The sequence below is a fragment of the Convolutriloba macropyga genome, chromosome 1, assembly GCF_964194025.1.
Source record: "Convolutriloba macropyga chromosome 1, txConMacr16.3, whole genome shotgun sequence".
NCBI classification, from domain to species: domain Eukaryota; kingdom Metazoa; phylum Xenacoelomorpha; order Acoela; family Convolutidae; genus Convolutriloba; species Convolutriloba macropyga.
The window spans coordinates 78,083,035-78,110,919 of NC_134468.1; the positions used below are offsets into that span (position 1 = coordinate 78,083,035).

The 27,885-nt window shown below is 38.6% G+C and overlaps 1 protein-coding gene across 1 annotated transcript in view; it reads right to left on the minus strand.

The window, feature by feature from the left end:
• LOC142350937 (E3 ubiquitin-protein ligase rnf213-alpha-like) overlaps window positions 1–27,885 on the minus strand; it is a 147,274-nt gene that overhangs the window by 32,728 nt on the left and 86,661 nt on the right. The window contains exons 7-8 of the mRNA XM_075402994.1: window positions 17,738–17,863; window positions 15,865–17,514 (exon numbers count right to left, since the gene is read on the minus strand). Of these exons, the coding sequence (XP_075259109.1) occupies window positions 15,865–17,514; window positions 17,738–17,863 (1,776 nt within the window). The remainder of the gene's footprint in view (window positions 1–15,864; window positions 17,515–17,737; window positions 17,864–27,885) is intronic.

Sequence of the window (27,885 nt, forward strand, 5' to 3'; positions counted from 1 at the left end):
AAAATCAAACCCTTCAATTTTACTAAAATAATCACTTGTAGTCAGAAAATAATTTAAACTTACACTGTTGTTTGGGTATATTGATGAAACCGATAAGTAATTTTTGTAGATTTTGTTCAAACAGATTCTGCATACAATTGGTCTTTAGGACTTATACCTTCTTTTTGCTAGCCTGACTGCGCATTAAAATGATTAGAAATACACAAAAGTTGGAGTATTGATCATTGCGTTGGTGGAGCAATCTATTACCAACAGACTAAATAGGATTTGATTTATTAAGCACATACTTAACCTTGATCATACAAAAGCAAATTCCTTTGAAACCGTTTCAAGATAAGAAAGCAATAAAAGAATATTCCTAGCATACGCTGGTCTTAGTTTGTATATATTCTCGTCAATAGTTTATACAGTACACTAGTAACCACACACACACACATACACACACACAAAATCTACACACATAATGTTAACAATACGTTATAATTTTTATTACCCCTGATAGGAAAGCGCTAAATGCGTTCGAGTAGTATAAAGTCAAAACAGGTAGCGTAAAAGCAGTGAGTTCAAGTTTTATTCCGAAGATTAATAAACCCGCGAGTGTGACAAAACACTATTGCGAGAACCACCAACACCTGCCATGGTTCATTATACAACTGCCTGTTCACCTGAAAACAAACCAGATGATGTTTCGAGCAGTGGAAGTGTGTGACATTCTTTTGTGAAGCTGACCTTATAAATTCTGACTATTTCTTAATTGAATTGTCAGATATTTCAGCTTATTTCAAGTAACAAACTCTAGCAAAAAAAAGTACTTCATATTATTCGTGGTAAAAGTCACTATTATCTTGAAAGGAAAATTTTACAGTCATAACTTTTTTTCCGTTGTGGACAAAAAATACACTCTAAATGGTATCAACACGTTTTAAGAGGAATTTAAGAAATGCGGTTTGCTTTGAATTGGATCGTAAAGAAAAAGCAATACCAATAAAACTATTTAAGAGCCCTTTTACTCACTTTGGCATTACATGGTCGATTGCACAGATATGCTAAAAATAGAATTCAAACTCAAACTCAGCCTTGTTTTGTGGTTTCCACACCAAAGTTTTGTCTACCATGTATTGAAGTCATACATGAACACTTCAAAGAAGAAGTTTTCATAGAAACATAAATGGGTTACTCGCCTGCAAAATTGTCAAAATTATGCCTTTTTTGTTCTTAATCTCTCACATTTTTTTATCCACAATTTCAGCACAAATATTCAAAAAGACCTTGTACACTTAATACTGTACAATTGGTCGTCAGCTATTTTAGCCGACTGTTCTTTTATAACATTTGGTTCGCAAAATAGTGATAGTTTTAACTAAAAAATTGTAAAAAGTAACAAAAAAGCATATATTCAGCACCCAGTTAATCACTATTATTTGTTTCGCCAAGCTGTTAAATGACAAAATTTCATTGAAAATTGCGTTTCAACTAAGAAACATCACTTTATTCTAAATTATTCGCCCAAGAAACACAAACTTTTTCATTTTTCTGTCAAAAAACCCGGAAAAATTGCAAAAAATTAACAAAAACTAACATGCAAACAACACCCAATTACTCGTTATTAACTGTTCGAGGAAACTTTCACACGAAAAAACTTTGGTGCCCACTCTCTTATAACTAGCATAGAACATTTAATTCTACCTCCTTACCTCAAAAATTAACAATTTTTGCACATTTTTGGTCTTTTTTCGTCAAAAATACAAAAAATGTAGGTACAAGTTATCACTTAATAATATTTAATATAAGACCGAGTCCTTAACAGTATTTCTCCTACCATATATTAACAGTTTTTAAATTGTGTAAAAATGCTTATTGGCGGCGAAAAAAACATTTTTTTAAATCTTTTTACTACCAAAAAGCAGCAACTTTTGCACTTTTTTAAATTTTTGTCTGTTTTTGACGCAAAATGTCTTCAAAAATACACCTTAAGCGCTCCACTCAAACCATTTTCAACCCGTATTTCACCAAAATTCAATTTGCCCCCACATCAACCATTTCCCGACACAGTAATGAAGCGATATAATCACTTTTTTAACCAATTTTCAGACAAAATTTAAACCCCAATTTCTTCAATTTTTCAGTTAATTTTCACGATTTTTTGACCCCCATTCATTCTCATGCGGTGTTTTCAGTTCGAAACTCTACTTAAAACTTCTCTCTAAGCTTTAAATTCAACAAACTTCCAATTTCATTACTTCGCACTCACTTGTTAATTCAAACATATGGGCAATAAAACCCATAAAACTAATACCACTTTTGCCTTCCCAGACTCGCAAAACTATTAAATTTCTTACATTAGAACAAAAATTTATCAAATTTAAACTATCCTTTTCTTCCCTTACCTCAGTATTCCATCAGATTAGTCACTTTTGCTTTTCAGTCCTTCATTAGTCTCATTAGACTAGAAAAAGGATTCAGAATTTTAAAAAAAAAATCAAAAATTTTTGAAAAATTTTACAGGTTTCACTCATTCACAGCCCCAACTTTTTTCCAAAAAAAATTTTACAAGCTCCACCACTCTCAAATCCCCACCCCGTTAAATTCCCAGTAACACTTTTTCGCCCCACCCCCCCCCCCCCCCGTTAAATTCCCAGTAACACTTTTTGGTCCCACCCCGTTAAATTCCCAGGAACATTTTTTTGTCCCACCCCGTTAAATTCCCAGTAACACTTTTTCCTCCCACCCCGCTAAATTCCCAGTAACATTTTTTTCCCACCCCGTTAAATTCCCGGTTACACTTTTTTGTCCCACCCCGTTAAATTCCCAGTAACACTTATTTGTCCCCCCGTCTTTAAATTCCCAGTACCACTCTTTTGTCCCCTCCCCCGTTAAATTCCCAGTAACATTTTTTTGTCCCACCCCGTTAAACTCCCAGTAACACTTATTTGTCCCCCCGCCCTTAAGTTCCCAGTAACACTTTTTTGCCCCCCCCCCGTTAAATTCCCAGTAACACTTTTTTGTCCCACCCCGTTAAAATCCCAGTAACACTTTTTTGTCCCACCCCGTTAAATTCCCAGTAACATTTTTTGTCCCACGCCGTTAAATTCCCAGTAACACTTTTTTGTCCCACCCCGTTAAATTCCCAGTAACATTTATTTGACCCCCCCCGCCTTTAAATTCCCAGTAACAATTTTTTGTCCCCTCCGTTAAATTCCCAGTAACACTTTTTTGTCCTACCCCGTTAAATTCCCAGTAACACTTTTTTGTCCCACCCCGTTAAATTCCCAGTAACATTTTTTGTCCCGCCCCGTTAAATTCCCAGTAACACTTTTTTGTCCCACCCCGTTAAATTCCCATTAACGCTTATTTGTCCCCCCGTCTTTAAGTTCCCAGTAACACTTTTTTGCCCCCCCCCCCGTTAAATTCCCAGTAACACTTTTTTGTCCCACCCCGTTAATTTCCCAGTAACATTTTTTGTCCCACCCCGGTAATTTCCCAGTAACACTTTTTTGTCCCAACCCGTTAAATTCCCAGTAACACTTTTTGGCCCCCCACCCTTAAATTCCCAGTAACACTTTTTTGTCCCCCCCGTTAAATTCCCAGTAACACTTTTTTGTCCTACCCCGTTAAATTCCCAGTAACACTTTTTTGTCCTACCCCGTTAAATTCCCAGTAACACTTTTTTGTCCCACCCCGTTAAATTCCCAGTAACATTTTTTGTCCCGCCCCGTTAAATTCCCAGTAACACTTTTTTGTCCCACCCCGTTAAATTCCCAGTAACGCTTATTTGTCCCCCCGTCTTTAAGTTCCCAGTAACACTTTTTTGCCCCCCCCCCCGTTAAATTCCCAGTAACACTTTTTTGTCCCACCCCGTTAATTTCCCAGTAACATTTTTTGTCCCACCCCGGTAATTTCCCAGTAACACTTTTTTGTCCCAACCCGTTAAATTCCCAGTAACACTTTTTGGCCCCCCGCCCTTAAATTCCCAGTAACACTTTTTTGTCCCCCCCGTTAAATTCCCAGTAACACTTTTTTGTCCTACCCCGTTAAATTCCCAGTAACACTTTTTTGTCCCACCCCGTTAAATTCCCAGTAACATTTTTTGTCCCGCCCCGTTAAATTCCCAGTAACACTTTTTTGCCCCCCCCGTTAAATTCCCAGTAACACTTTTTTGTCCCACCCCGTTAAAATCCCAGTAACACTTATTTGTCCCCCCGCCCTTAAGTTCCCAGTAACACTTTTTTGCCCCCCCCCCCCCCGTTAAATTCCCAGTAACACTTTTTTGTCCCACCCCGTTAAAATCCCAGTAACACTTTTTTGTCCCACCTCGTTAAATTCCCAGTAACATTTTTTGTCCCACGCCGTTAAATTCCCAGTAACACTTTTTTGTCCCACCCCGTTAAATTCCCAGTAACATTTATTTGACCCCCCCCCCCCCCCGCCTTTAAATTCCCAGTAACAATTTTTTGTCCCCTCCGTTAAATTCCCGGTAACACTTTTTTGTCCTACCCCGTTAAATTCCCAGTAACACTTTTTTGTCCCACCCCGTTAAATTCCCAGTAACATTTTTTGTCCCGCCCCGTTAAATTCCCAGTAACACTTTTTTGTCCCACCCCGTTAAATTCCCAGTAACACTTATTTGTCCCCCCGTCTTTAAGTTCCCAGTAACACTTTTTTGCCCCCCCCCCCCCCCGTTAAATTCCCAGTAACACTTTTTTGTCCCACCCCGTTAATTTCCCAGTAACATTTTTTGTCCCACCCCGGTAATTTCCCAGTAACACTTTTTTGTCCCAACCCGTTAAATTCCCAGTAACACTTTTTGGCCCCCCGCCCTTAAATTCCCAGTAACACTTTTTTGTCCCCCCCGTTAAATTCCCAGTAACACTTTTTTGTCCTACCCCGTTAAATTCCCAGTAACACTTTTTTGTCCCACCCCGTTAAATTCCCAGTAACATTTTTTGTCCCGCCCCGTTAAATTCCCAGTAACACTTTTTTGCCCCCCCCCCGTTAAATTCCCATTAACACTTTTTTGTCCCACCCCGTTAAAATCCCAGTAACACTTTTTTGTCCCAGCCCGTTAAATTCCCAGCAACATTTTTTGTCCCACGCCGTTAAATTCCCAGTAACACTTTTTTGTCCCACCCCGTTAAATTCCCAGTAACATTTATTTGACCCCCCCCCCCCGCCTTTAAATTCCCAGTAACACTTTTTTGTCCCCTCCGTTAAATTCCCAGTAACAATTTTTTGTCCTACCCCGTTAAATTCCCAGTAACACTTTTTTGTCCCACACCGTTAAATTCCCAGTAACTTTTTTTGTCCCGCCCCGTTAAATTCCCAGTAACACTTTTTTGTCCCACCCCGTTAAATTCCCAGTAACATTTATTTGACCCCCCCCCCGCCTTTAAATTCCCAGTAACACTTTTTTGTCCCCTCCGTTAAATTCCCAGTAACAATTTTTTGTCCTACCCCGTTAAATTCCCAGTAACACTTTTTTGTCCCACACCGTTAAATTCCCAGTAACTTTTTTTGTCACGCCCCGTTAAATTCCCAGCAACATTTTTTGTCCCACGCCGTTAAATTCCCAGTAACACTTTTTTGTCCCACCCCGTTAAATTCCCAGTAACATTTATTTGACCCCCCCCCCCCCCCGCCTTTAAATTCCCAGTAACACTTTTTTGTCCCCTCCGTTAAATTCCCAGTAACAATTTTTTGTCCTACCCCGTTAAATTCCCAGTAACACTTTTTTGTCCCACACCGTTAAATTCCCAGTAACTTTTTTTGTCCCGCCCCGTTAAATTCCCAGTAACACTTTTTTGTCCCACCCCGTTAATTTCCCAGTAACATTTTTTGTCCCACCCCGGTAATTTCCCAGTAACACGTTTTTGTCCCACCCCGTTAAATTCCCAGTAACACTTTTTGGCCCCCCGCCCTTAAATTCCCAGTAACACTTTTTTGTCCCCCCCGTTAAATTCCCAGTAACACTTTTTTGTCCTACCCCGTTAAATTCCCAGTAACACTTTTTTGTCCCACCCCGTTAAATTCCCAGTAACATTTTTTGTCCCGCCCCGTTAAATTCCCAGTAACACTTTTTTGTCCCACCCCGTTAAATTCCCAGTAACACTTATTTGTCCCCCCGTCTTTAAGTTCCCATTAACACTTTTTTGCCCCCCCCCGTTAAATTCCCAGTAACACTTTTTTGTCCCACCCCGTTATTTTCCCAGTAACATTTTTTGTCCCACCCCGGTAATTTCCCAGTAACCCTTTTTTGTCCCACACCGTTAAATTCCCAGTAACACTTTTTTGTCCCCTCCCCGTTAAATTCCCAGTAACAATTTTTTGTCCCACCCCGTTAAATTCCCAGGAACACTTTTTTGTCCCACCCCTTTAAATTCCCAGTAACACTTTTTTGTCCCCCCCCCGTTAAATTCCCAGTAACAATTTTTTGTCCCACCCCCGTAAATTCCCAGTAACACTTTTTTGTCCCCCCCCGCCTCTAAATTCCCAGCAACACTTTTTTGTCCCCCCCGTTAAATTCCCAGTAACACATTTTTGTCCCACCCCGTTAAATTCCCAGTAACACTTTTTTGTCCGCCCGCCCTTAAATTCCCAGTAACACTTTTTTGTCCCCCCCCCCGTTAAATTCCCAGTAACACTTTTTTGTCCCACCCCGTTAAATTCCCAGTAACACTTTTTTGTCCCCTCCGTTAAATTCCCAGTAACACTTTTTTGTCCTACCCCGTTAAATTCCCAGTAACACTTTTTTGTCTCACCCCGTTAAATTCCCAGTAACATTTTTTGTCCCGCCCCGTTAAATTCCCAGTAACTCTTTTTTGTCCCACCCCATTAAATTCCCAGTAACATTTTTTGTCCCACGCCGTTAAATTCCCAGTAACACTTTTTTGTCCCACCCCGTTAAATTCCCAGTAACATTTATTTGACCCCCCCCCCCGCCTTTAAATTCCCAGTAACACTTTTTTGTCCCCTCCGTTAAATTCCCAGTAACACTTTTTTGTCCCACCCCGTTAAATTCCCAGGAACACTTTTTTGTCCCACCCCTTTAAATTCCCAGTAACACTTTTTTGTCCCCCCCGTTAAATTCCCAGTAACACTTTTTTGTCCTACCCCGTTAAATTCCCAGTAGCACTTTTTTGTCCCACCCCGTTAAATTCCCAGTAACATTTTTTGTCCCGCCCCGTTAAATTCCCAGTAACACTTTTTTGTCCCACCCCGTTAAATTCCCAGTAACACTTATTTGTCCCCCCGTCTTTAAGTTCCCAGTAACACTTTTTTGCCCCCCCCCCGTTAAATTCCCAGTAACACTTTTTTGTCCCACCCCGTTAATTTCCCAGTAACATTTTTTGTCCCACCCCGGTAATTTCCCAGTAACAATTTTTTGTCCCACCCCGTTAAATTCCCAGTAACACTTTTTGGCCCCCCGCCCTTAAATTCCCAGTAACACTTTTTTGTCCCCCCCGTTAAATTCCCAGTAACAATTTTTTGTCCCACCCCGTTAAATTCCCAGGAACACTTTTTTGTCCCACCCCTTTAAATTCCCAGTAACACTTTTTTGTCCCCCCCCCCGTTAAATTCCCAGTAACAATTTTTTGTCCCACCCCCGTAAATTCTCAGTAACACTTTTTGTCCCCCCCCCCCGTTAAATTCTCAGTAACACTTTTTTGTCCCCCCCCCCGCCTCTAAATTCCCAGTAACACTTTTTTGTCCCCCCCCCCCGTTAAATTCCCAGTAACACTTTTTTGTCCCACCCCGTTGAATTCCCAGTAACACTTTTTTGTCCCCCCGCCCTTAAATTCCCAGTAACACTTTTTTGTCCCACCCGTTAAATTCCCAGTAACACTTTTTTGTCCCACCCCGTTAAATTCCCAGTAACACTTTTTTGTCCCACCCCGTTAAGTTCCCAGTAACATTTATTTGACCCCCCCCCCCGCCTTTAAATTCCCAGTAACACTTTTTTGTCCCCTCCGTTAAATTCCCAGTAACACTTTTTTGTCCTACCCCGTTAAATTCCCAGTAACACTTTTTTGTCCCACCCCGTTAAATTCCCAGTAACATTTTTTGTCCCGCCCCGTTAAATTCCCAGTAACACTTTTTTGTCCCACCCCGTTAAATTCCCAGTAACAATTATTTGTCCCCCCGTCTTTAAGTTCCCAGTAACACTTTTTTGCCCCCCCCCCCGTTAAATTCCCAGTAACACTTTTTTGTCCCACCCCGTTAATTTCCCAGTAACATTTTTTGTCCCACCCCGTTAATTTCCCAGTAACACTTTTTTGTCCCACCCCGTTAAATTCCCAGTAACATTTTTTGTCCCACCCCGTTAATTTCCCAGTAACACTTTTTTGTCCCACCCCGTTAAATTCCCAGTAACACTTTTTTGTCCCACCCCGTTAAATTCCCAGTAACACTATTTGGCCCCCCGCCCTTAAATTCCCAGTAACACTTTTTTGTCCCACCCCGTTAAATTCCCAGTAACATTTTTTGTCACACCCCGTTAAATTCCCAGTAACACTTTTTGGCCCCCCGCCCTTAAATTCCCAGTAACACTTTTTTGTCCCCCCCGTTAAATTCCCAGTAACAATTTTTTGTCCCACCCCGTTAAATTCCCAGGAAGGCTTTTTTGTCCCACCCCGTTAAATTCCCAGTAACACTTATTTGTCCCCCCGTCTTTAAGTTCCCTGTAACTCTTTTCTGCCCCCCCCCCGTTAAATTCCCAGTAACACTTTTTTGTCCCACCCCGTTAATTTCCCAGTAACATTTTTTGTCCCACCCCGTTAATTTCCCAGTAACACTTTTTTGTCCCACCCCGTTAATTTCCCAGTAACATTTTTTGTCCCACCCCGTTAATTTTCCAGTAAAACTTTTTTGTCCCACCCCGTGAAATTCCCAGTAACACTTTTTGGCCCCCCGCCCTTAAATTCCCAGTAACACTTTTTTGCACCCCCCCCCCCCCGTTAAATTCCCAGTAACAATTTTTTGTCCCACCCCCGTTAAATTCCCAGGAACACTTTTTTGTCCCACCCCTTTAAATTCCCAGTAACACTTTTTTGTCCCCCCCCCGTTAAATTCCCAGTAACAATTTTTTGTCCCACCCCCGTTAAATTCCCAGTAACACTTTTTTGTCCCCCCCCCGTTAAATTCTCAGTAACACTTTTTTGTCCCCCCCCCGCCTCTAAATTCCCAGTAACACTTTTTTGTCCCCCCCCCGTTAAATTGCCAGTAACGCTTTTTTGTCCCACCCCGTTAAATTCCCAGTAACACTTTTTTGTCCCCCGCCCTTAAATTCCCAGTAACACTTTTTTGTCCCCCCCCCCGTTAAATTCCCAGTAACACTTTTTTTGTCCCACCCCGTTAAATTCCCAGTAACACTTTTTTGTCCTACCCCGTTAAATTCCCAGTAACAATTATTTGACCCCCCCCCGCCTTTAAATTCCCAGTAACACTTTTTTGTCCCCTCCGTTAAATTCCCAGTAACACTTTTTTGTCCTACCCCGTTAAATTCCCAGTTACACTTTTTTGTCCCACCCCGTTAAATTCCCAGTAACATTTTTTGTCCCAACCCGTTAAATTCCCAGTAACACTTTTTTGTCCCACTCCGTTAAATTCCCAGTAACACTTATTTGTCCCCCCGTCTTTAAGTTCCCAGTAACACTTTTTTGCCCCCCCCCGTTAAATTCCCAGTAACAATTTTTTGTCCCACCCCGTTAGTTTCCCAGTAACATTTTTTGTCCCACCCCGTTAATTTCCCAGTAACACTTTTTTGTCCCAACCCGTTAAATTGCCAGTAACACTTTTTGGCCCCCCGCCCTTAAATTCCCAGTAACACTTTTTGTCCCCCCGTTAAATTCCCAGTAACAATTTTTTGTCCCACCCCGTTAAACTCCCAGGAACACTTTTCTGTCCCACCCCTTTAAATTCCCAGTAACACTTTTTTGTCCCACCCCGTTAAATTCTCAGTAACACTTTTTTGTCCCCGCCGCCTCTAAATTCCCAGTAACACTTTTTTGTCCCCCCCCCCGTTAAATTCCCAGTAACACTTTTTTGTCCCCCCGCCCTTAAATTCCCAGTAACACTTTTTTGTCCCCCCCCCCGTTAAGTTCCCAGTAACACTTTTTTGTTCCACCCCGTTAAATTCCCAGGAACACTTTTTTGTCCCACCCCTTTAAATTCCCAGTAACACTTTTTTGTCCCACCCCGTTAAATTCTCAGTAACACTTTTTTGTCCCCCCACCCTTAAATTCCCAGTAACACTTTTTTGTCCCCCCCCCCCGTTAATTTCCCAGTAACAATTTTTTGTCCCACCCCGTTAAATTTCCAGTAACATTTTTTGTCCCACCCCGTTAAATTCCCGGTAACACTTTTTTGTCCCACCCCGTTAAATTCCCAGTAACACTTTTTTTGTCCCCCCCCCCGTTAAATTCCCAGTAACACTTTTTTGTCCCCCCCCCGTTAATTTCCCAGTAACAATTTTTTGTCACACCCCGTTAAATTTCCAGTAACATTTTTTGTCCCACCCCGTTAAATTCCCGGTAACACTTTTTTGTCCCACCCCGTTAAATTCCCAGTAACACTTTTTTTGTCCCCCCCCCGTTAAATTCTCAGTAACACTTTTTTGTCCCCCCCCCGCCTCCAAATTCCCAGTAACACTTTTTTGTCCCCCCCACCGTTAAATTCCCAGTAACACTTTTTTGTCCCACCCCGATAAGTTCCCAGTAACACTTTTTTGTCCCCCCGCCCTTAAATTCCCAGTAACACTTTTTTGTCCCCCCCCCGTTAAGTTCCCAGTAACACTTTTTTGTTCCACCCCGTTAAATTCCCAGGAACACTTTTTTGTCCCACCCCTTTAAATTCCCAGTAACACTTTTTTGTCCCACCCCGTTAAATTCTCAGTAACACTTTTTTGTCCCCCCGCCCTTAAATTCCCAGTAACACTTTTTTGTCCCCCCCCCCGTTAATTTCCCAGTAACAATTTTTTGTCCCACCCCGTTAAATTTCCAGTAACATTTTTTGTCCCACCCCGTTAAATTCCCGGTAACACTTTTTTGTCCCACCCCGTTAAATTCCCAGTAACACTTTTTTTGTCCCCCCGCACTTTAATTCCCAGTAACACTTTTTTGTCCCACCCCGTTAAATTCCCAGGAACACTTTTTTGTCCCACCCCTTTAAATTCCCAGTAACACTTTTTTGTCCCACCCCGTTAAATTCTCAGTAACACTTTTTTGTCCCCCCCGCCTCTAAATTCCCAGTAACACTTTTTGTCCCACCCCGTTAAATTCCCAGGAACACTTTTTTGTCCCACCCCTTTAAATTCCCAGTAACACTTTTTTGTCCCACCCCGTTAAATTCTCAGTAACACTTTTTTGTCCCCCCCCCCGCCTCTAAATTCCCAGTAACACTTTTTTGTCCCCCCCCCCCGTTAAATTCCCAGTAACACTTTTTTGTCCCACCCCGTTAAATTCTCAGTAACACTTTTTTGTCCCCCCCCCGTTAAATTCCCAGTAAATAACATTACTACTGATAGAAAGAGAGCAGATTGAGTGGAAACGGATTATGATGAGAGCCGATTCAATTGCCAAAAGTCCACAACGATCAATTCCCTATAGCCCACTGTCAGTAAACAGGAGTATAACAACAGTAGTTATAACACTAGTTGTAACAATAGAGAGGATAAAGAGAGTTTCGGGGGCTTTACAGAATAAAAAGGGGTCACAGAAAGATCATATTTGGGATCATATTTGGCGGGGGGTTCGAGGGAGAAAAGATATCAACTTGATGGGCGAATGGGTGAATGGAATGGGTAGCTGAAATTGAAGCACTTTTAACTACAAATTTTATTTTTAATTCTGTTTTGTTAAATTCCTCTTAACTATTTAGTTCAAAATAATTCATCTAAACTCTCGTTGAATTACTTTCTTCTGTTGCCTCTCGTGTTTTTTTTTCCAAATCCCAGATCATTGCTGTTGTTTATGCTGTTCAGGTCAAACACAGACAAAGTTCACAATTGTTCAAAAAAAAAGTTCACATAGTGTTAAAAAAAGCACTAAAAATCCTTTTGGAGTTTTACATTTCTCTTTTTCAAAAAAACATTATCTATTGATTCGTTCATTCGCATCGATGAAAAATCTTTACATTTATACATCAAAATCTGCTGTAAAAGGGGAATAATTACTTGATCATAAAATTGTGTCTTCACTAATTTTGATAATTGTGCTTTCAGGAGTTATTTAAGTTACCGAAATTTTGTTACTGGAAATAGAAAACCGTGCAGGTACTTTGCTAACCGATCTCTGAAATCCAATTTTTATAGCACAGTTTTTCATTGCAGGTCTAAGCGCGCTAATTAATGAGAAAATGGACCCGTAATAGAATCGACTCATCGTCACTTACCTTCAAGGCTAGTGTCCTAACCATTACACCAGTCGATCCTTAGCTATCAAGCTCGGGCGTCTTGTTCTCAAGTTCTTTTTTGTTCTCGAAGCCTTGATTCTCCAGACATTTTTGTCAATTTGTGTCAATCTTATGTTGTGTACAATTTAGATTATGTGGTTTTTCTGTATAATTTTTAACAGTTTTTAACCATATGTGGCAGACAACCCCGAGTTACGCACTAGAATGAGCAAAAACAGATATCAGTTAATGGTGTTTCGATATTAGACAGCTAGAAACTTCCATTATTTAAGTGGAAAAGTTGGAGCAAAAAGTAGTACCACAATGGAAGCGATGAGCCCCTAATTCTTTTTGTTGATGTAAATTCAGTTAAAGTTTAGGTACTTTAACTGTATATAAGGCATCTACAGAACCTAAATATTAGTAAAACGTCTTGGCAAAATTGCAGCTTGAGCCCTACTGTCAGTGTAAATCAGTGCTGAATCATAACTTTCAAAAAGTACATGAAAGATTCAGTACTGATTCATGATGGACAAAGCAATTTCGATTGTGCTTTATGATCGCTTCAAATCCATCGTCCAGCTTTTTTACGAAAATGCAATGAAAAGTTGAATTGTGTCTTTCAATTGAAAAATTTGAATAATAATTTATTTTGAAACCTGGACTGAGAATAACAAAATCATTTTTCGTATGAAACTATTGCAAAATATAGAACTTTCAAGTGGAACTTTTTACGGGGGGTGCGTTGAAAGTAGACCGATGGGCATTGAACTTATGGCTTAGAATAAAAGACAGATATGAGAGCAGAGTGAGTAGAGACAGATTACAGTACTTGTAACACTAGTTATAACAATAGAGAGGATAAGAGAGTTCCGGGGGTTTTAAAGAATAAAGAGGGGTCACAGAAAGATCAAATTTGAGGGGGGTTGCGGGGGTTGAGGTAAAAAAAGCATTCAACTTGATGGGCGAATATGTGAATGGGTAGCTGAAATTGATACATTTTCAACTACAAACATTAATTATAATTCTGTTTTATTAAAGTCCTCTTAATTAATGAATTCAACTATATTCCTGTTGAAAAAATTTTTTCTGTTGCTAATCGTGTTTTTCCAAGTCCCAGATCAGGGCTGTTGTTTATACTGTTAAGGCCGAAAACAAGCTAAGAAAATTAACAATTAACAGCGGATATCGAGAATTGAAAGTCATTGATGAGACTAAGTGCAGAATTGTACATAAGTGTCATGATCAGAACTCTAGTCAGAGAAAAATCATGAGATTTTTATTATTCAGTACCTGATGATTATGATACATAGATCCAGCTGATTTAATCGTGTTCTCAATCGGTCGTTTAAATGAATTTATTACATCAATTGGAAAGAAAATGAATGCACATTTACCAAAAGAATCATTTCTAAAAATAACCGATATAACAGAAAAATCTATGCTTCTTACCAATATTACAGTCAAGGAAGTTTTTGATATCATAAATAATGCTCCGAATAAGTACAGTGAGGACTGTTATGACCTCAATTACTACTTCATCAAAAAATTTTCTAATGTGCCGAGCGCAGTTCTATCGAAATGGTTCAATGAAAGTTTCAATCTTGGCGTGTTCCCTGATTGTCTTAAAATTGCAAAAAATTTTCCACTTCACAAGTCTGGAGATAAGACAATACCATCAAATTTTAGGCCTATTTCCTTATTACCATCGATAGCAAAAATCTTGGAGGAAAATTGATTCAGAGAAGAATTATTTCTTTTTTAGTAAAATTTAATCTGCTCTCAAGCTCTCGGTTTGGTTTCAGGGCCAAAAGAAGTACAGTTGACGCTGTTTTGTTTCTTATTGAACTCCTGCGACAAAAATTAATCCCTCTGATTGAACTCCTGATAAATCCGTTATTTCTGTTTGCACTTTCCTGGATCTCACAAAATTTTTTAGAACTGTAGACCATACAGTACCATTAGGCAAATATTATACTATTCGTTTGAGAGCCATGTCTTCAATATGTTTAAATCATACCTAACCAACCGCTCTCAGTTTGTTCAAAACGCAGAAGTTGTTTCAAGTACTGCTTTTATTGATATTGGAGTTCCCCAGGGCTCGGTACTCGGTCCTCTGGTTTTCATAATATACGGGAATGATTTGAGCAATATGCAAGATGTTGACAATTTATCTAATCTTGAGTCTAACATCATATCTTTTGCAGGCGACACAGTGATTGAAACTCCAGCTAGAGCCGAAGATGTTGTGATGAAACACAAAACGCAATTAGAAAAATGTAATCAGTGGTTAACTAAAACTAATTTAGCAATCAATACTGAGAAAACAAAATCAATGTTTTTTGGGAAAAGTAAAATTTACTGCAAAAAAGAACATAATGACATCGATAAAGAAAGAATTGAAAACGGTGACTCAATACGTTACCTTGGAATAACAATAGATAAAAAATTGTCCTTCAAAAATCATATTGAAGTGCTTAAACAAAAACTAATAAAATTCAGTGGACTGTTCTATAGATTGAAAAGATTGAGGAAAAGTCAAATGATTCAGGTTTTAAGAGTTATGTTCAACCGGTAGTGCAATATGGTATACTGATTTATTGAAGTTCTGTTTTGTCAGATATTTCATAGATAGAGTCAGTGATAGATAAAATTAAAAAATCTCATAAGGATAATTTTTAATTGAAGAACGTTCAACTCAATGAGCTATCTAAGGAGAAAATTTAATCTGATTTCAGCAAAAGAACTACATTTGTGCAAAAAATTTAAGCTGTTCAATAAAATGCCAAGAGGCCAATGTGTTGTTAGTCACGTAAAATCCTCCTTGAATGATAACGAATTAAACAGAGTAAATAAAAGAAGAAAAACAACCTGTCTAGATTGCGGTGATCAATAAAATGTGACAAACCGATTGAGGTTAAAGGTTCGAAAAATGTTGCAATTGTTTGTTTTTCTTGAACTTTCCTTTGTAAATACGATTTTAAAAATGACAAATCAGCAAATAAAAATTTTTTGCAATGTTTTTAAGAAAGTGCATAATTGACAACCAAGACTTTTCAAATTATTTCTTTTAAGTCCGTCTAAATGTAGACCCCTGCACTCAATTATCAATTTATTTTTTGATTTAGCCAATCATGATTTATACTTCAAATACTATAATAAATTTCTTTCGGTTCGTAATCAGCAGTTCTATGATATTCCTACATTTTGAGGGACCTGAAAACGGATCAACTGATGATCTTATGGCGTGCCCTTTTTTCTGTTGAACTTCATTGTACATATTTTTGTGCACAGTAAATAAACTTCTTTTGTGTTGCTTGATAGCAAAAAACTTATTATTGTTATTATTATTTTTGTCTTGAGCAGCTAACGTTCAGCAATTTATTATTGTTATTATTATTTTTGTCTTGAGCAGCTAACGTTCAAGGCTTCGGTAAGACGGGAGGTCTTTTTAATTAATTAGTGGAAGATGTTGTGTACCTGTTTAAATAGTTTGTGGAAGAATTTGGAAACCAACATTGCTCTCTCGATATCTCTGAGGCTTGTGAACTGCTGTGTGTTTGATTTTCTCACAAACTTATGAGAGGCGTGAAGCACCTCGCATACAAAAGCAACGTCCTCTGCTGTGAAATTGAGCTCAGCTGTCAGGCTTCGCCGCACAATATGTTGAATGTATTTGTACTCAGTCTCACTAGAGAGCTGTCCGAAATCCCACACGTGAGGGAGAAGGCTCGGTGGAAGCGGGTTCACTCTGTATACCAGATGTCTCAAAGGAATGCTCTCATCCAGTTTATGTTTCGTTTCACTGGGTTTCACGTGGAAGCCCAGGCCTTGGCTTTCAAGTTTTCTGATGGAGTCCTGTGAATGTTTGCGGTATGGGTTACAAGCTATGACGATTCTGAGTCCGCATCGGTTGTTTATCCTGCGACCATTGATTCGCCCATCGCAAATAGTCTCTTTGATTGTGCTGATAGCCTCAGTGGTGTTGGCCTCGTCAAAGAATAGAACAGTGAACATCTCTTGTCCATCAGTAGCATTTCTGCTGTTCTCAATTGCCAAATTTTCAGCTTCATTCACGTGTCTCCCAATCTCTTCTGAATCCATGCCTCCATGCACTCTGACAATTTTCTTGTTCACGCACTCAGGTCTAGCGCTTTTAGCCTGGATCAGGTCGCAGAGATACTCGATGAGCCGGGTCTTCCCACAACCTGTCTCTCCCATGATCACGACTGGAATGTTGCAGCGGAATCTCATGTATATTGCCAGTAGTTTCATCACGTTGTCCTGAGTTAGTTCGTAGTTTGGGTCAAATTGAATCTTACGATCCGCATGCTTGGTCACCCCAATGACTCGGCAAAGCTTTTCACGTTTGTCTACTTCAGAGAGGTCATTGAAATTCTCATTCAAAATGTCTCTGCAACCCTCCGACCTCAGTTGATTCTGCTGCCTGATGCGTCCCGAAAGCTCTTCGGACATTACATTGTGAGCCGCAATTCTGTACGTGTTTGACTCCGTATCCCACGTGCACAAATTCCCCCTCTCTATTTTGACTCCCATGAATGTGAAAGTGGTGTGATCTGCATTGAAGAATACAAACGGATGCGGCTGCTGCTCCCATTTGCGCCGTATTTGAAGAGTGTTGTAGGTGGGGGTGGCGAGGGTGCTGTTACTCAATGCAACAAACAAGCTACTACTTTCTGACACATTAAGAGAAGGCAACGTCAAGTCCAATGCCATCGGAAATATGCAGTGCTTGATGAGGAAAGTGTCCAAACCCTTGAAATCAGGCTGAGAAACAAACACATTCTGCTCACATGCTTTACTTTGCACTACAAGAAATTCGCAAAAATTGTGCAATTGCGACCAGGTCGGATTTGTAAGACCAAGTATTTCTATCAACAGATTTACAAGTTGTCCCACAGTTTGGGGAGCAGATGAGGTGATACCGTAACGCTGTAACAATTTATAAGCCAAAACGAAATTAGAGTGCTGCAAGTTGATTGCATTTATCCCAATTACTTTTTCAGGTAAACCGCAACTGTATTCCGAAGCAAGGGCTCTGGTACACTCAGCTGGCGAACGGCAGTGCACTTTTGGGAGCACTGTTACAAGTTTTTTTAGAGCTGTACTCTGAAACAGAATCACAAGAGACATAAACCTTAGTAATCTATGAGAAATTTATAAAAATTGAGATTTGCGGAGTCCTAATACTTTTGTACATAATTCTGAAAATTTTAGTATAAAAGTAGTGATTTCGCTTTTCTCAAAAATTTCAATTTTCCTTTAATTAAAATGAATTGGAACCTAAATGACACAAAAAACTATTTTGCAATAAAATGAGATTGTTATTAACCCGAGGTTGTAGAAGTTCCGTGACAAGAACAACATTCGGCCAGGCAGTGAAGTGTTTTCCTCGACTGTCGGAAGCTCCTCTCAGAATACAGAATTGGAATAGCAGAATTTCTACGTCTTGTAAAATCTGTTAACAACCCGGACTTTGGTCTCAAAGCTTTTCAGCACTGAACCGGTACATTTTAGGAGTGAAAATTTAATTCAGCTATAAAACATTACATCTCCAGAAAATTTTAATTTTCTTTATGTACATTTTTTCTTCATTATGATTATATAGAGGTCAGAGAGATCGCCCATGCTGAAATTATCCTGTATAGTCTGAAAACCACTCGCACCCAAAAATCAAATCTGAGAAGAATAACGTTACACATTTGTAGCTAGTTGTACTGCCAAATATTTCGTCGCGTTTGCAAGTTTACTTGGTAAAATTCTAATTTTTAATTTTGATTTAGGGAATTCGTGTCGCGAATGATTAACTGAGTTTCTGACTTAGCTTTTGTAAAGCAATTTGCTAACTTTAATTGCAACTGTGATTTATCAACACAAAAGAAAGAATGAAACTAACATTACACATTACAAATTAAATCAGAATAGGAAGTTAGGGTGATCATAAGCTGATCACGTCACAAAACAGGAAGCTAACAGACGACTTTTCCTGTCTAAAACATGAACAAAATGAAAGTCAGGTCAAATCTGCTAAATGAAATAAAATGGAGACAAAAAGAACTAAGGTTCTGCCCTGGAAATAGGGAAGTTAAACTAAATACATTAATGAATATTTGTTTTTATATCCCGTCCGCATGACATTTCCCCTTTTGTGGAGAAATAATGAAGGTTATAATAAAGTAAAATCAGAAAACTTGTACTTATTCACGGTAGAATAAAAAGAATTTTACTTTTAGTGAAGCTTTTAGTGAGATTCATATTCCTGGCGTTGTTCCGCCTAATCTACGTTCATCTCTTTTTCAATATGGATGTTAGGATGCGGGTCAATTGTCCGCGTTCATTCGGGTTGTGGGGACATGCTGATCCACTAAAAGTTGTATCTGTAATTGGTATTTCAGACGAATAGCCGGGGATGGTTGAATAAATTCTACAAATTTTTATGTTTGCTGGCTCTCTGACTTTCTCTGTTTTTTTCTGTCTTTTACTTCCTCTAACTGGGGAAGATTTAGAGTCTGTGGTATCGCTTTTTTGTAGCGTTTGTATCTCTTTACGCAAAATTGGGGTTATTTGCACCGCGGTTGGTGGCGACATTGTGAGATGGGTGGCGGGCATTGCAATTGGCTGATTTGGACTGAAGTGTGATCGGGTCAGTGTTGATCAAGTTTTGAATTGCGCTTCGGTGTGCGCATTTTTCGGGCTCGCTTTGGGTATACATGATCTTGCCAAAGAAATAACGCTAAAGTCATTTGCCTGTTTTCTCGAACGTTTAATCTTTTTACTGCCCAGATTCTTTCGCAACAAATTCCTTTATGATTCAGAATTTTTTGCTCCGTGGTCTTTTTGTTGATTTGGGTGACCTTCGCTTCTTATATTGTTCTATTTCTGTATCCCGATCATGTGTTGTTCCAAATTTTGCGATTTCCGAACTTTGGACTCCGACCTCCAGCTTGTTTGGTACTTTGATGACGCTGGTTGTGGGCTAACTTTAATCGCCGTACTAGCAGGTGCCAAAACCTCATACAAAACCGTCGAGGTTTCTTTTTTGTCTATTAGAGGCAGTAATTTTGCGGGAAGTTTTGACCTGAACACTACGCTCAGTACGAGGAGTTGGTCTCGACAGTACTACCGACCACATGAGTCGACTCTCGTCATCCTGTACTTTCTGTTGCTGTTTGCTGAGCGTGTGCTTTAGCGTTTGCGGTGCAAATGACCTTCTCTATTTCAACTATTTCTCATCTGGGCACATCTCTGTGTCTACCCAGTGTGTCAGATAAGTAGGATCGTCCTGTGATTGCATCCTCGTCTAAATAAAATTTGATTATTTTAGAATAATTAGGTTTATACTGTTTGGTTTAATTGCAATCTTAGAAGCTGATGTAATGCCCTTTCTGTCAAGAGGCGCCTCGAATGTGTTATATTAAATGCATTTGTTTTGTTATTCTTAATTTTTAACCGATTGTATGCTTTTCATGTTGTCGAATAATGTTTTCATTTAAACGAGCTATCATGCATGATAATTCTCTTTTTATAATTCGAATGAGACGTTCTACGACACCAATTGCCCTCTGGTCAAGTGCAGGAGCATAATTGTTTCAGTATTTTTTCGGGAAATTCTTCAAGTTTTTTTAAAGCTCCTAGCCTGCTCTAATGTAATTGAACACCGTATTCATATATATATATATATGTGTGTGTGTGTGTGTGTGTGTGTGTGTGTGTGTGTGTGTGTGTGCGTGTGTGTGTGTGTGTTATCTACTATCTGTTGTGGGATTTTTAGAATATCTCTCAAGGCCTGTTAAGAAAAGTTTTTTCGTTAAAAATGGGACCGCCAATATCTATTTGCAATCCTTCGTTCGATTCAACGCAATTAACAAGTGGTGACCGTTTGCTATGCGGAATCAATGGTTTTCAATTCTTACCGATATCTTTACAGATTTTGCTCTCCTTAGCTTTTGCACTAAATCGCGGTGGATATATGGCGAACATATTCCCGGACGCGTCGAGTGTATATTCTCAACAACAGCATCCTTGATCACTTTTGGGATTGTTTTCCGTTCGTCGAGGCAGAGGCAACCGTATTTTACACTCATTTCTCTCCAATATGAATGGATGTATGGGCTGATGTCATTCTCTCTAGCCTCATCATTCCTCAGCACACAATCACGAACTTCCTTTAATATTGTATCTTTCCCCGTCAGGATTGCTAAGAGTTTTTGCTAAACACTCGATTGCTAAGAATCTAAGCATCTAAGAATGTTTCAGACAATCTTAAATCTTTGGCTGTATATAATGCTTTGTTGAAGGAGTTTTTTCTGTTGTAAAAGTATAATTTGTGCCTGGTGTTGTTTGATGGAAAGTTATCCGAGACAGTTAATCGAGCTTTGATTGGAGTTGTTTTGGACAATTCTCTTTGAGGTCTTTTAGATAAAGTGTTGATCAGGTTTAATTCAGTGTGTGTGATTACTAGAATTTAATGGGGAAAAAGCTAGTTATTTTTGGATGTTTGGTCTTTATAGTTAAAACATTTGATTTTCGGGCTTGACTTAGATTTTTTGTGGTGATTAGTTGAATTGGTATCAAATATGAGGTTTATTGGAGTTAAATGTTCAGCTTGTTCACATTCGTTGTGTCTTACTCTTGCAAGGCATTTACAGTGAATTTGTTAATGGAATCTGATATTTTATTGGTATGGTATTTAGTGCAAATTGTGGTTCAAAAAGTGATGAGGGCAAATACGACGCGAGTGACCATTTTGAATTGAAACTATTGTGATTAAGTTCTATTGTAATTTGCGATGCAATCGACGTTGAGGATTTAGAAAGTGGTGATAGCAATGTGACGAATTCATTCTTGAATTTTAAATTTTTGTTTTTAGGGGTCAGTGTCTGCGATGCCAAAATCCTTGTTTAATTGTGTAATGAGAGTATTGTGTATTTTTATGGTGTCAAGTTTTTTTCAAAACTAGTGATTTAGGTTGAATAAATTGTTTCAATGAGTGTCGAAATTTAGAAATTGTTGCAACCACAAGCTGTTCGTCATATGCGAAAAGTTTCTTTGCTCCTGCCAAAGGATTTCGGGAGATGTAATCAACTAAACCCATCTTTGTTCCTGGCTTATGTTCTATATTGAAACTGAAGGGAAACAATCTATCCATCAACCAGGAGATTGTTAATAATGAAAAAATGTTAATAAAGCAATATGGTCAGTAGTTACTATAAAATCTGTAACGTATAGGTAGTATTTGAAATAGTCAATAGAACGTACTAGACCTAGTAGTGCCAACCGTTTACACTGTATTGTTCTTCTGTGGTATTTAGAAAACGTGACGCGATTGTAATAGGTTTCCAACCATCAGGAGAGTTTACTTTAAGTGCAGCACCAATTTCAGAATGTGAAGCATCACACTTTACGGAGAGTTCTACTTAATTTATGGTTATGTTGATCGAGCCATTCAGTTTCTGACTTCGCAAAATGGCACTTTTGACGATAGATGCGCAAATTGTCTTCATCAAGCTTTTTTTAGCATTTAGCAACATAATTAATATGGTCGAATTCAGATCCAGTACCTAATAAAATTATCGTCTAGGAGACAATATGTATTTTGAAAGCATATCAGTGCCTAATCCATTGCCTTTTTGAAATTCTGCAGACATGTCAATGAGGCTGTAAAAACCTGTTTTAAATCTGTTTGTACCTGTAGATTCACCACAAATAATATTAGAAATACAGTTTTTTGCAGTGTCTTTATCTAATTAAAGTTGACTATATGCTTGTTTAGGTAGTATGGTTGAAAAATATGCTTGTTGGCCTTTTTGTGTAACTGCTAGATGTTGAGAAACAAAATCAACTAACCTTTCTATGTTAGGCATCTGATACTTATTTTTTTACGAATTGATTTTTTGAGAACTTTGGAATCTAAGGCTAGTTTTATAGATTGGTCTTTCTTTACTGTAATAAGAAGAGCGAAATGAAAGTTTTGTCAGAACACCTAGTTTTTTTTAATGTTGCGTTCTCTTTGCAATTGGCCCATTTTATCCGTAAACCTAGGTTGCTTAACAATCGGAAAGCGATGGCCTTCTTAATGCTTCGCTATAAAATTTTGATGAAACTTTGATTTAAAGATCTGGGTCTCTGATAGTCCAATTCTTGGAACTAGTTCGGGAAATTGCGACGCCGTAGCTTGTTTTGAGTTACATGTAGATTTATCTATTTTGATAACACATTTACGCCTCATTGACTGCTGTTGGACTACAGCGAGTCCAAGACCGCTGAAAAGATTCCGTCTTCTGATGTTTTTGTGACCATCATCTACTATTGTGAGATATGCACCTCACACGTCCATTCGTTGCAGGTGATCTTTGTGGCGAGTTTACCGAGGACCTTGATTGGTTCATACGAGAAGGTTTTGAGATCTTTTTCGTCTGTTGATGCAATTCATCGGGCTGTTGGGGAAGTCCTCAAAATGTGTTTGGCTAGTAATTCGGTTGTGATGCTACGGACACTACCGGAGTCGATAATCAAAAATGAGAAAAGTTCTTAAAAATGGGTTTTTGCATTGAGTGGTTCCAATTTATTTCAGGTTTCACTCAAAATCGCTACGACTTTGTTGTCTGAACCACTGTCATAACTGGAGTCATTTAATTGTCCGTATAGTTCTCTATAAATAGTTATGTAGTTTACTGACTCTTCGCCGTCACAATTATCAGATGTTGATTCAAACTGACTGACGTTAGATTGTTTGGGTGGTTGCGCTTGGGATTGAGACTTTTTCGATTTTCTCTAACTCTTTGCAAAATGGTTTAAGATTCCACAGTTGTTGCCTTTCTTTCCTTTTGCTGGGCAGATGTTACCGTTATTGTAAATCCAGTGTTGTCCGCAATTTGCACAGACACTAGTGAGTTGGTATTCATTATAAGCGTTCGCGTTGCCATTGTTACTTTGTGTTTGTTGTTGGTATTTTGGGGTGCGACTGCAATTTTGAAAGTTGTTAACTAATTTCAAGGACTGAGGGTTGCTAATATTTAGATTTTGATTAAAGCGCTGCTGGTTTTGAGCTACGATTTCTATGTCGATTGCTATCTCCAAGGCTTTGATTTGCAACACTGTCTCCTTTAGTAGTTCTTTTTAGGTTTTGTACTCCATTAATTCTATTATGAAGGTGTCACGCATCAATGCGGCTTCTTCGTCACATAGATCACAATTTTTGGATTGTTCGATGAGTCTCCCGTAGAAACTCTCGACAGATTCTTATTATGTTGTTTTGAAGAGAAAGTGACGAACCGGTAGGACGTAATAATGCAAGTTTTATTTAAAAAATTTTCCATGACTCTTCATAATTCTTTCATCGGTTTCTTTTCTATAGGAAAATGTGGCTGCTATCTTTTAAAAATCTTACAACCAGCTGTGCCATTGCAGACATAGAGGAGTGAATAACATTTTTGATCGCAGATAACCCATGGTTTGTCACCACAAAGGACGTCAAATTTGTCGGTCTTTTTACATCTGTTCTGCCATGTTACTTTGAGCTGCCGGTTTCGAAACCTTCGATCGCGTTCGGTTGTTTTTGTTTTACGTGATTTTGAACAACCTATTCGTGTACAGGTCCTGGGTGTATATGACTCCTGTTGTCCGCCCTTTAGAAGAATTTCATTTTGATTTCCCTCTTTTGCTAGCAGGGAATGTTTCCTTTGTTTTGTCCAATTCTCCCATGAAAGAGGTGGCATTATTGTTGCTTTCTCCCAAAAGGGTTTTTCTTGCATCAACTGCTGACTGCGCCATGTTGTACTGCCGAACCCTATACTTGATGTGGTCTCGTTTCGTTTGACGCTGCCCTACTTAGAGTAGGCAACTGCTTCGCCACTGCAAGTTTAGTCAGAAAAATTATAAATTTTACTTTTGATTTAGGGAATTTGCATCGCGATAGACTAACTGAGTTTCTGATTTAGCTTCTGAAAATAGATTTGCTAATTTTAATTGCAACTGAGATTTAGCGACACAAATGAAAGAATGAAACTAAATAAACAAATTAAGTCAGAATAGGAAGTTAGGATGATCATATGCTGGTCACGCGACAGGACAGGAGGCTAAAATTTGTTTAAATTGTAGGCAAATAGTTTCTCGTCTAAAACATGAACAAAACGGAAATCAGATCAAATCTGCTCAATGAAATAAAATGAAGACTAAATGAACGAATTTACTGCCCTTAAAATTTAGAAGTTAAACTAAAAACGGTAATGAATAAAGATTCATTACCGTTTTTAGTTTAACTTCTCTATTTTAAGGACAGTGAATTCGTTCATTTAGTTTTTCCGTTTGTTATTAATACCCTTTCCGTATTACATTGCTTCTAACTGTTAATCACTATAATAGTATAAAAACTTTACGCTTATACCTAAACTAGTTTTGAGGCAGTTAAAGCCCCTTTGGCTTATTGGTTACCACTTGCTGAGCTAATTAAATATTTCAAGTGGGCACGCAGAAGTTGGAATTGCATACAAAGAACTATGTTCTTAGTGTTTATTGTTAATATTGTTAACAGCGATAATATTGTTCATTGTTAATAATAATGAAGTATTGTTAATACAGCGCTAGGGTCAGTAGTTACTATAAAATCTCTATCGTATAGGTAGTAGGTGGAATAGTCAATAGACCATACTATTCCCAGTACTTCCAACCCTTTACACTGTATCGTTCTTCTGTGGTATTAAGAAAACGTGACGCGATTGTATTAGGTTTCCAACCATCAGGGGCGTTTTCTTTTAGTGCAGCACAAAGTTCAGAAGATGAAGCATCACACTTTACTCTAGCGTCTAACTGACTTAGGGTTTTAGTGATCGATACATTCAGTTTGTGACTCAACAAAACGGCACTTTTGACAATAGATGCGCAAATTGTCTTCATCTAACTTTTTTAACATTTAGTAACATAATTAATATGGTCGGATTTTGATCCAGTACCTACTAAAAGTTATCGTCTTGGATACAATATGTATTTTGAAAGCATATCAGTGTGTACTCCATTGAGGCTGTAAAAATCTATTTTAAATCTGTATGTACCAGTAGATTCACCACAAATAATATTGGAAATACAGTGTTTTTATGTAATTGTACTTGAGTATGTGCTTATTTAGGGTGTATGGTTGAAAAAAAAGCTTGTTGGCCATTTTATGTATCTGGTAAATGTTGAGAAACAAAGTCAACTAAAATTTCTACGATAGGCATCTGATACTTATTTTTATGAATCGATGTTTTGAGAACTTTGGAATCCAAGGCTAGTTTTATAGATTGCTTTTTCCTTACTGCAATAAGAATGAGCGAGATGAAAGTTTTGTCAGAACACCTAGTCATTTTTCCAATGTGAACTTCTTTTTGCAATTGGCCAAGTTTATCCGTATACCTAGGTTGCATAACAATGGGAAAGCGATGGCCTTCTTAATGCTTCGCTGTAAAAATTTGATGAAACTTTGACTTAACGATGTGGGTCTCTAATAGTCAAATTCTTTAAACTAATTCGGGAAATTGCGACGCCATAGCCTGTTTTGAGTTTCATGTAGAGTTATCTATTTTGTTACCACATTTACGCCTCATTGACTGCTGTTGGACTCCTGTGATGTTTTTGTGACCATCATCTACGATAGTGAGATATGCACCTCAGACGTCCAATCGTTGCAGGTGATCGTTGCGGCGAGTTTACCGAGGACCTTGATGGGTTCATATGAGAAGGTTTTGAGATCTTTTTCGTCTGTTGATGCAAATCATCGGGCTGTTGGGGAAGTCCTCAAAATGTGTTTGGCTAGTAATTCGGTTGTGATGCTACAGACACTACCGGAGTCGATAATCAAAAATGAGAAAAGTTCTTGAAAATGTGTTTTTGCATTGAGTGGTTCTAATTTATTTCAGGTTTCACTCAAAATATCAAAATAGCTACGACTTTGTTGTCTGAACCACTGTCATAACTGAAGTCATTTAATTGTCCGTATAGTTCTCTGTAAATAGTTATGTAGTTTACTGACTCTTCGCCGTCACAATTATCAGATGTTGATTCAAACTGATTGACGTTAGATTGTTCGGGTGGTTGCGCTTGGGATTGAGACTTTTTCCAGTTTCTCTAATTCTTTGCAAAACGGTTTAAGAGTCCACAGTTGTTGCCTTTCTTTCCTTTTGATGGGCAGATGTGACGGTTATTGTAAATCCAGTGTTGTCCGCAATTTGCACAGACACTAGTGAGTTGGTAGTGATTATAAGCGTTCGCGTTGCCATTGTTACTTTGTGTTTGTTGTTGGTATTTTGGGGTGCGACTGCACTTTCGAAAGTTGTTAACTAATTTCAAGGACTGAGTGTTGCGAATATTTAGATTTTGATTAAAGCGCCGCTGCTTTTGAGCTACCATTTCTATGTCGATTGCTATCTTCAAGGCTTTGATTGGCAACACCGTCTCCTTTAGTAGTTCTTTTTAGGTTTTGTATTCCATTAATTCTATTATGAAGGTGTCACGCATCAATGCTGCTTATTCGTCACATAGATTACAATTTTTGGATTGTTCGACGTAATAATGCAAGTTTAATTTGACTCTTCATAGTTCTTTCATCGGTTTCTTTTTTATAGGAAAATGTGGCTGCTATCTTTTAAAAACCTTACAACCTTCTGTGCCATTGCAGACATAGAGGAGTGAAGTAGCCTCTTGTTCGCAGATACCCCATGGTTTGTCACCACAAAGTACGCCAACTTTGTCGGTCGTTTTACATCTGTTCTGCCATGTTACTTTGAGCTGCTGGTTTTGAAACCTTCGATTGCGTTCGGTTGCTTTTGCGTGATTTTGAACAGGCTACTGGCATACAGGTTCTGGGTGTATATGACTCCTGTTGTCTGCCCCTTTGGAAGAACTTCATATTGATTTCCCTCTTTTGCTTGCGGGGGCATGTTTCCTTTTTTTTGTCCAATTCTCCCATGAAAGAGGTGACATTATGGTTGCCTTCTCCCAGAAGCACCTATGTGAAGAGGAGTTTTTCTTGCATCAAATGCAGACTGCGTTATGTTGTTTTACCGAACCTTAGATTTGATTCGATCTCGTTTCGTTTGACCCTGACGTACTTAGAGTGGGCAGTTGTCGCGCCTTTGCATATTTAGTTAGAAAATTTCTAAATTTTACTTTTTATATAGGAAATTAGCGTCGCGTATGACTTTTTTTTCCGAGTTAGCTTTTGAAAATAATTTTGCCAATTTTAATTGCAACTGAGATTGAGCAACACAAATTAAAGAATGAAATTAAATATACAAATTAAGTCAGAACAGGAAATTAGGCTGATCACGCGAAAAGACAGGATGCTAACATTTGTTTGAATTTTAAGCATATAGTTTCATGTCTAAAACATGAACAAAACGTAAATGAGATCGAATCGGCTCAATGAAATAAAATGAGGACTTAACGAACGAATTTACTGCCCCTGAAATAGGGAAGTTAAACTAAAAACGGTAATGGATATTTGAA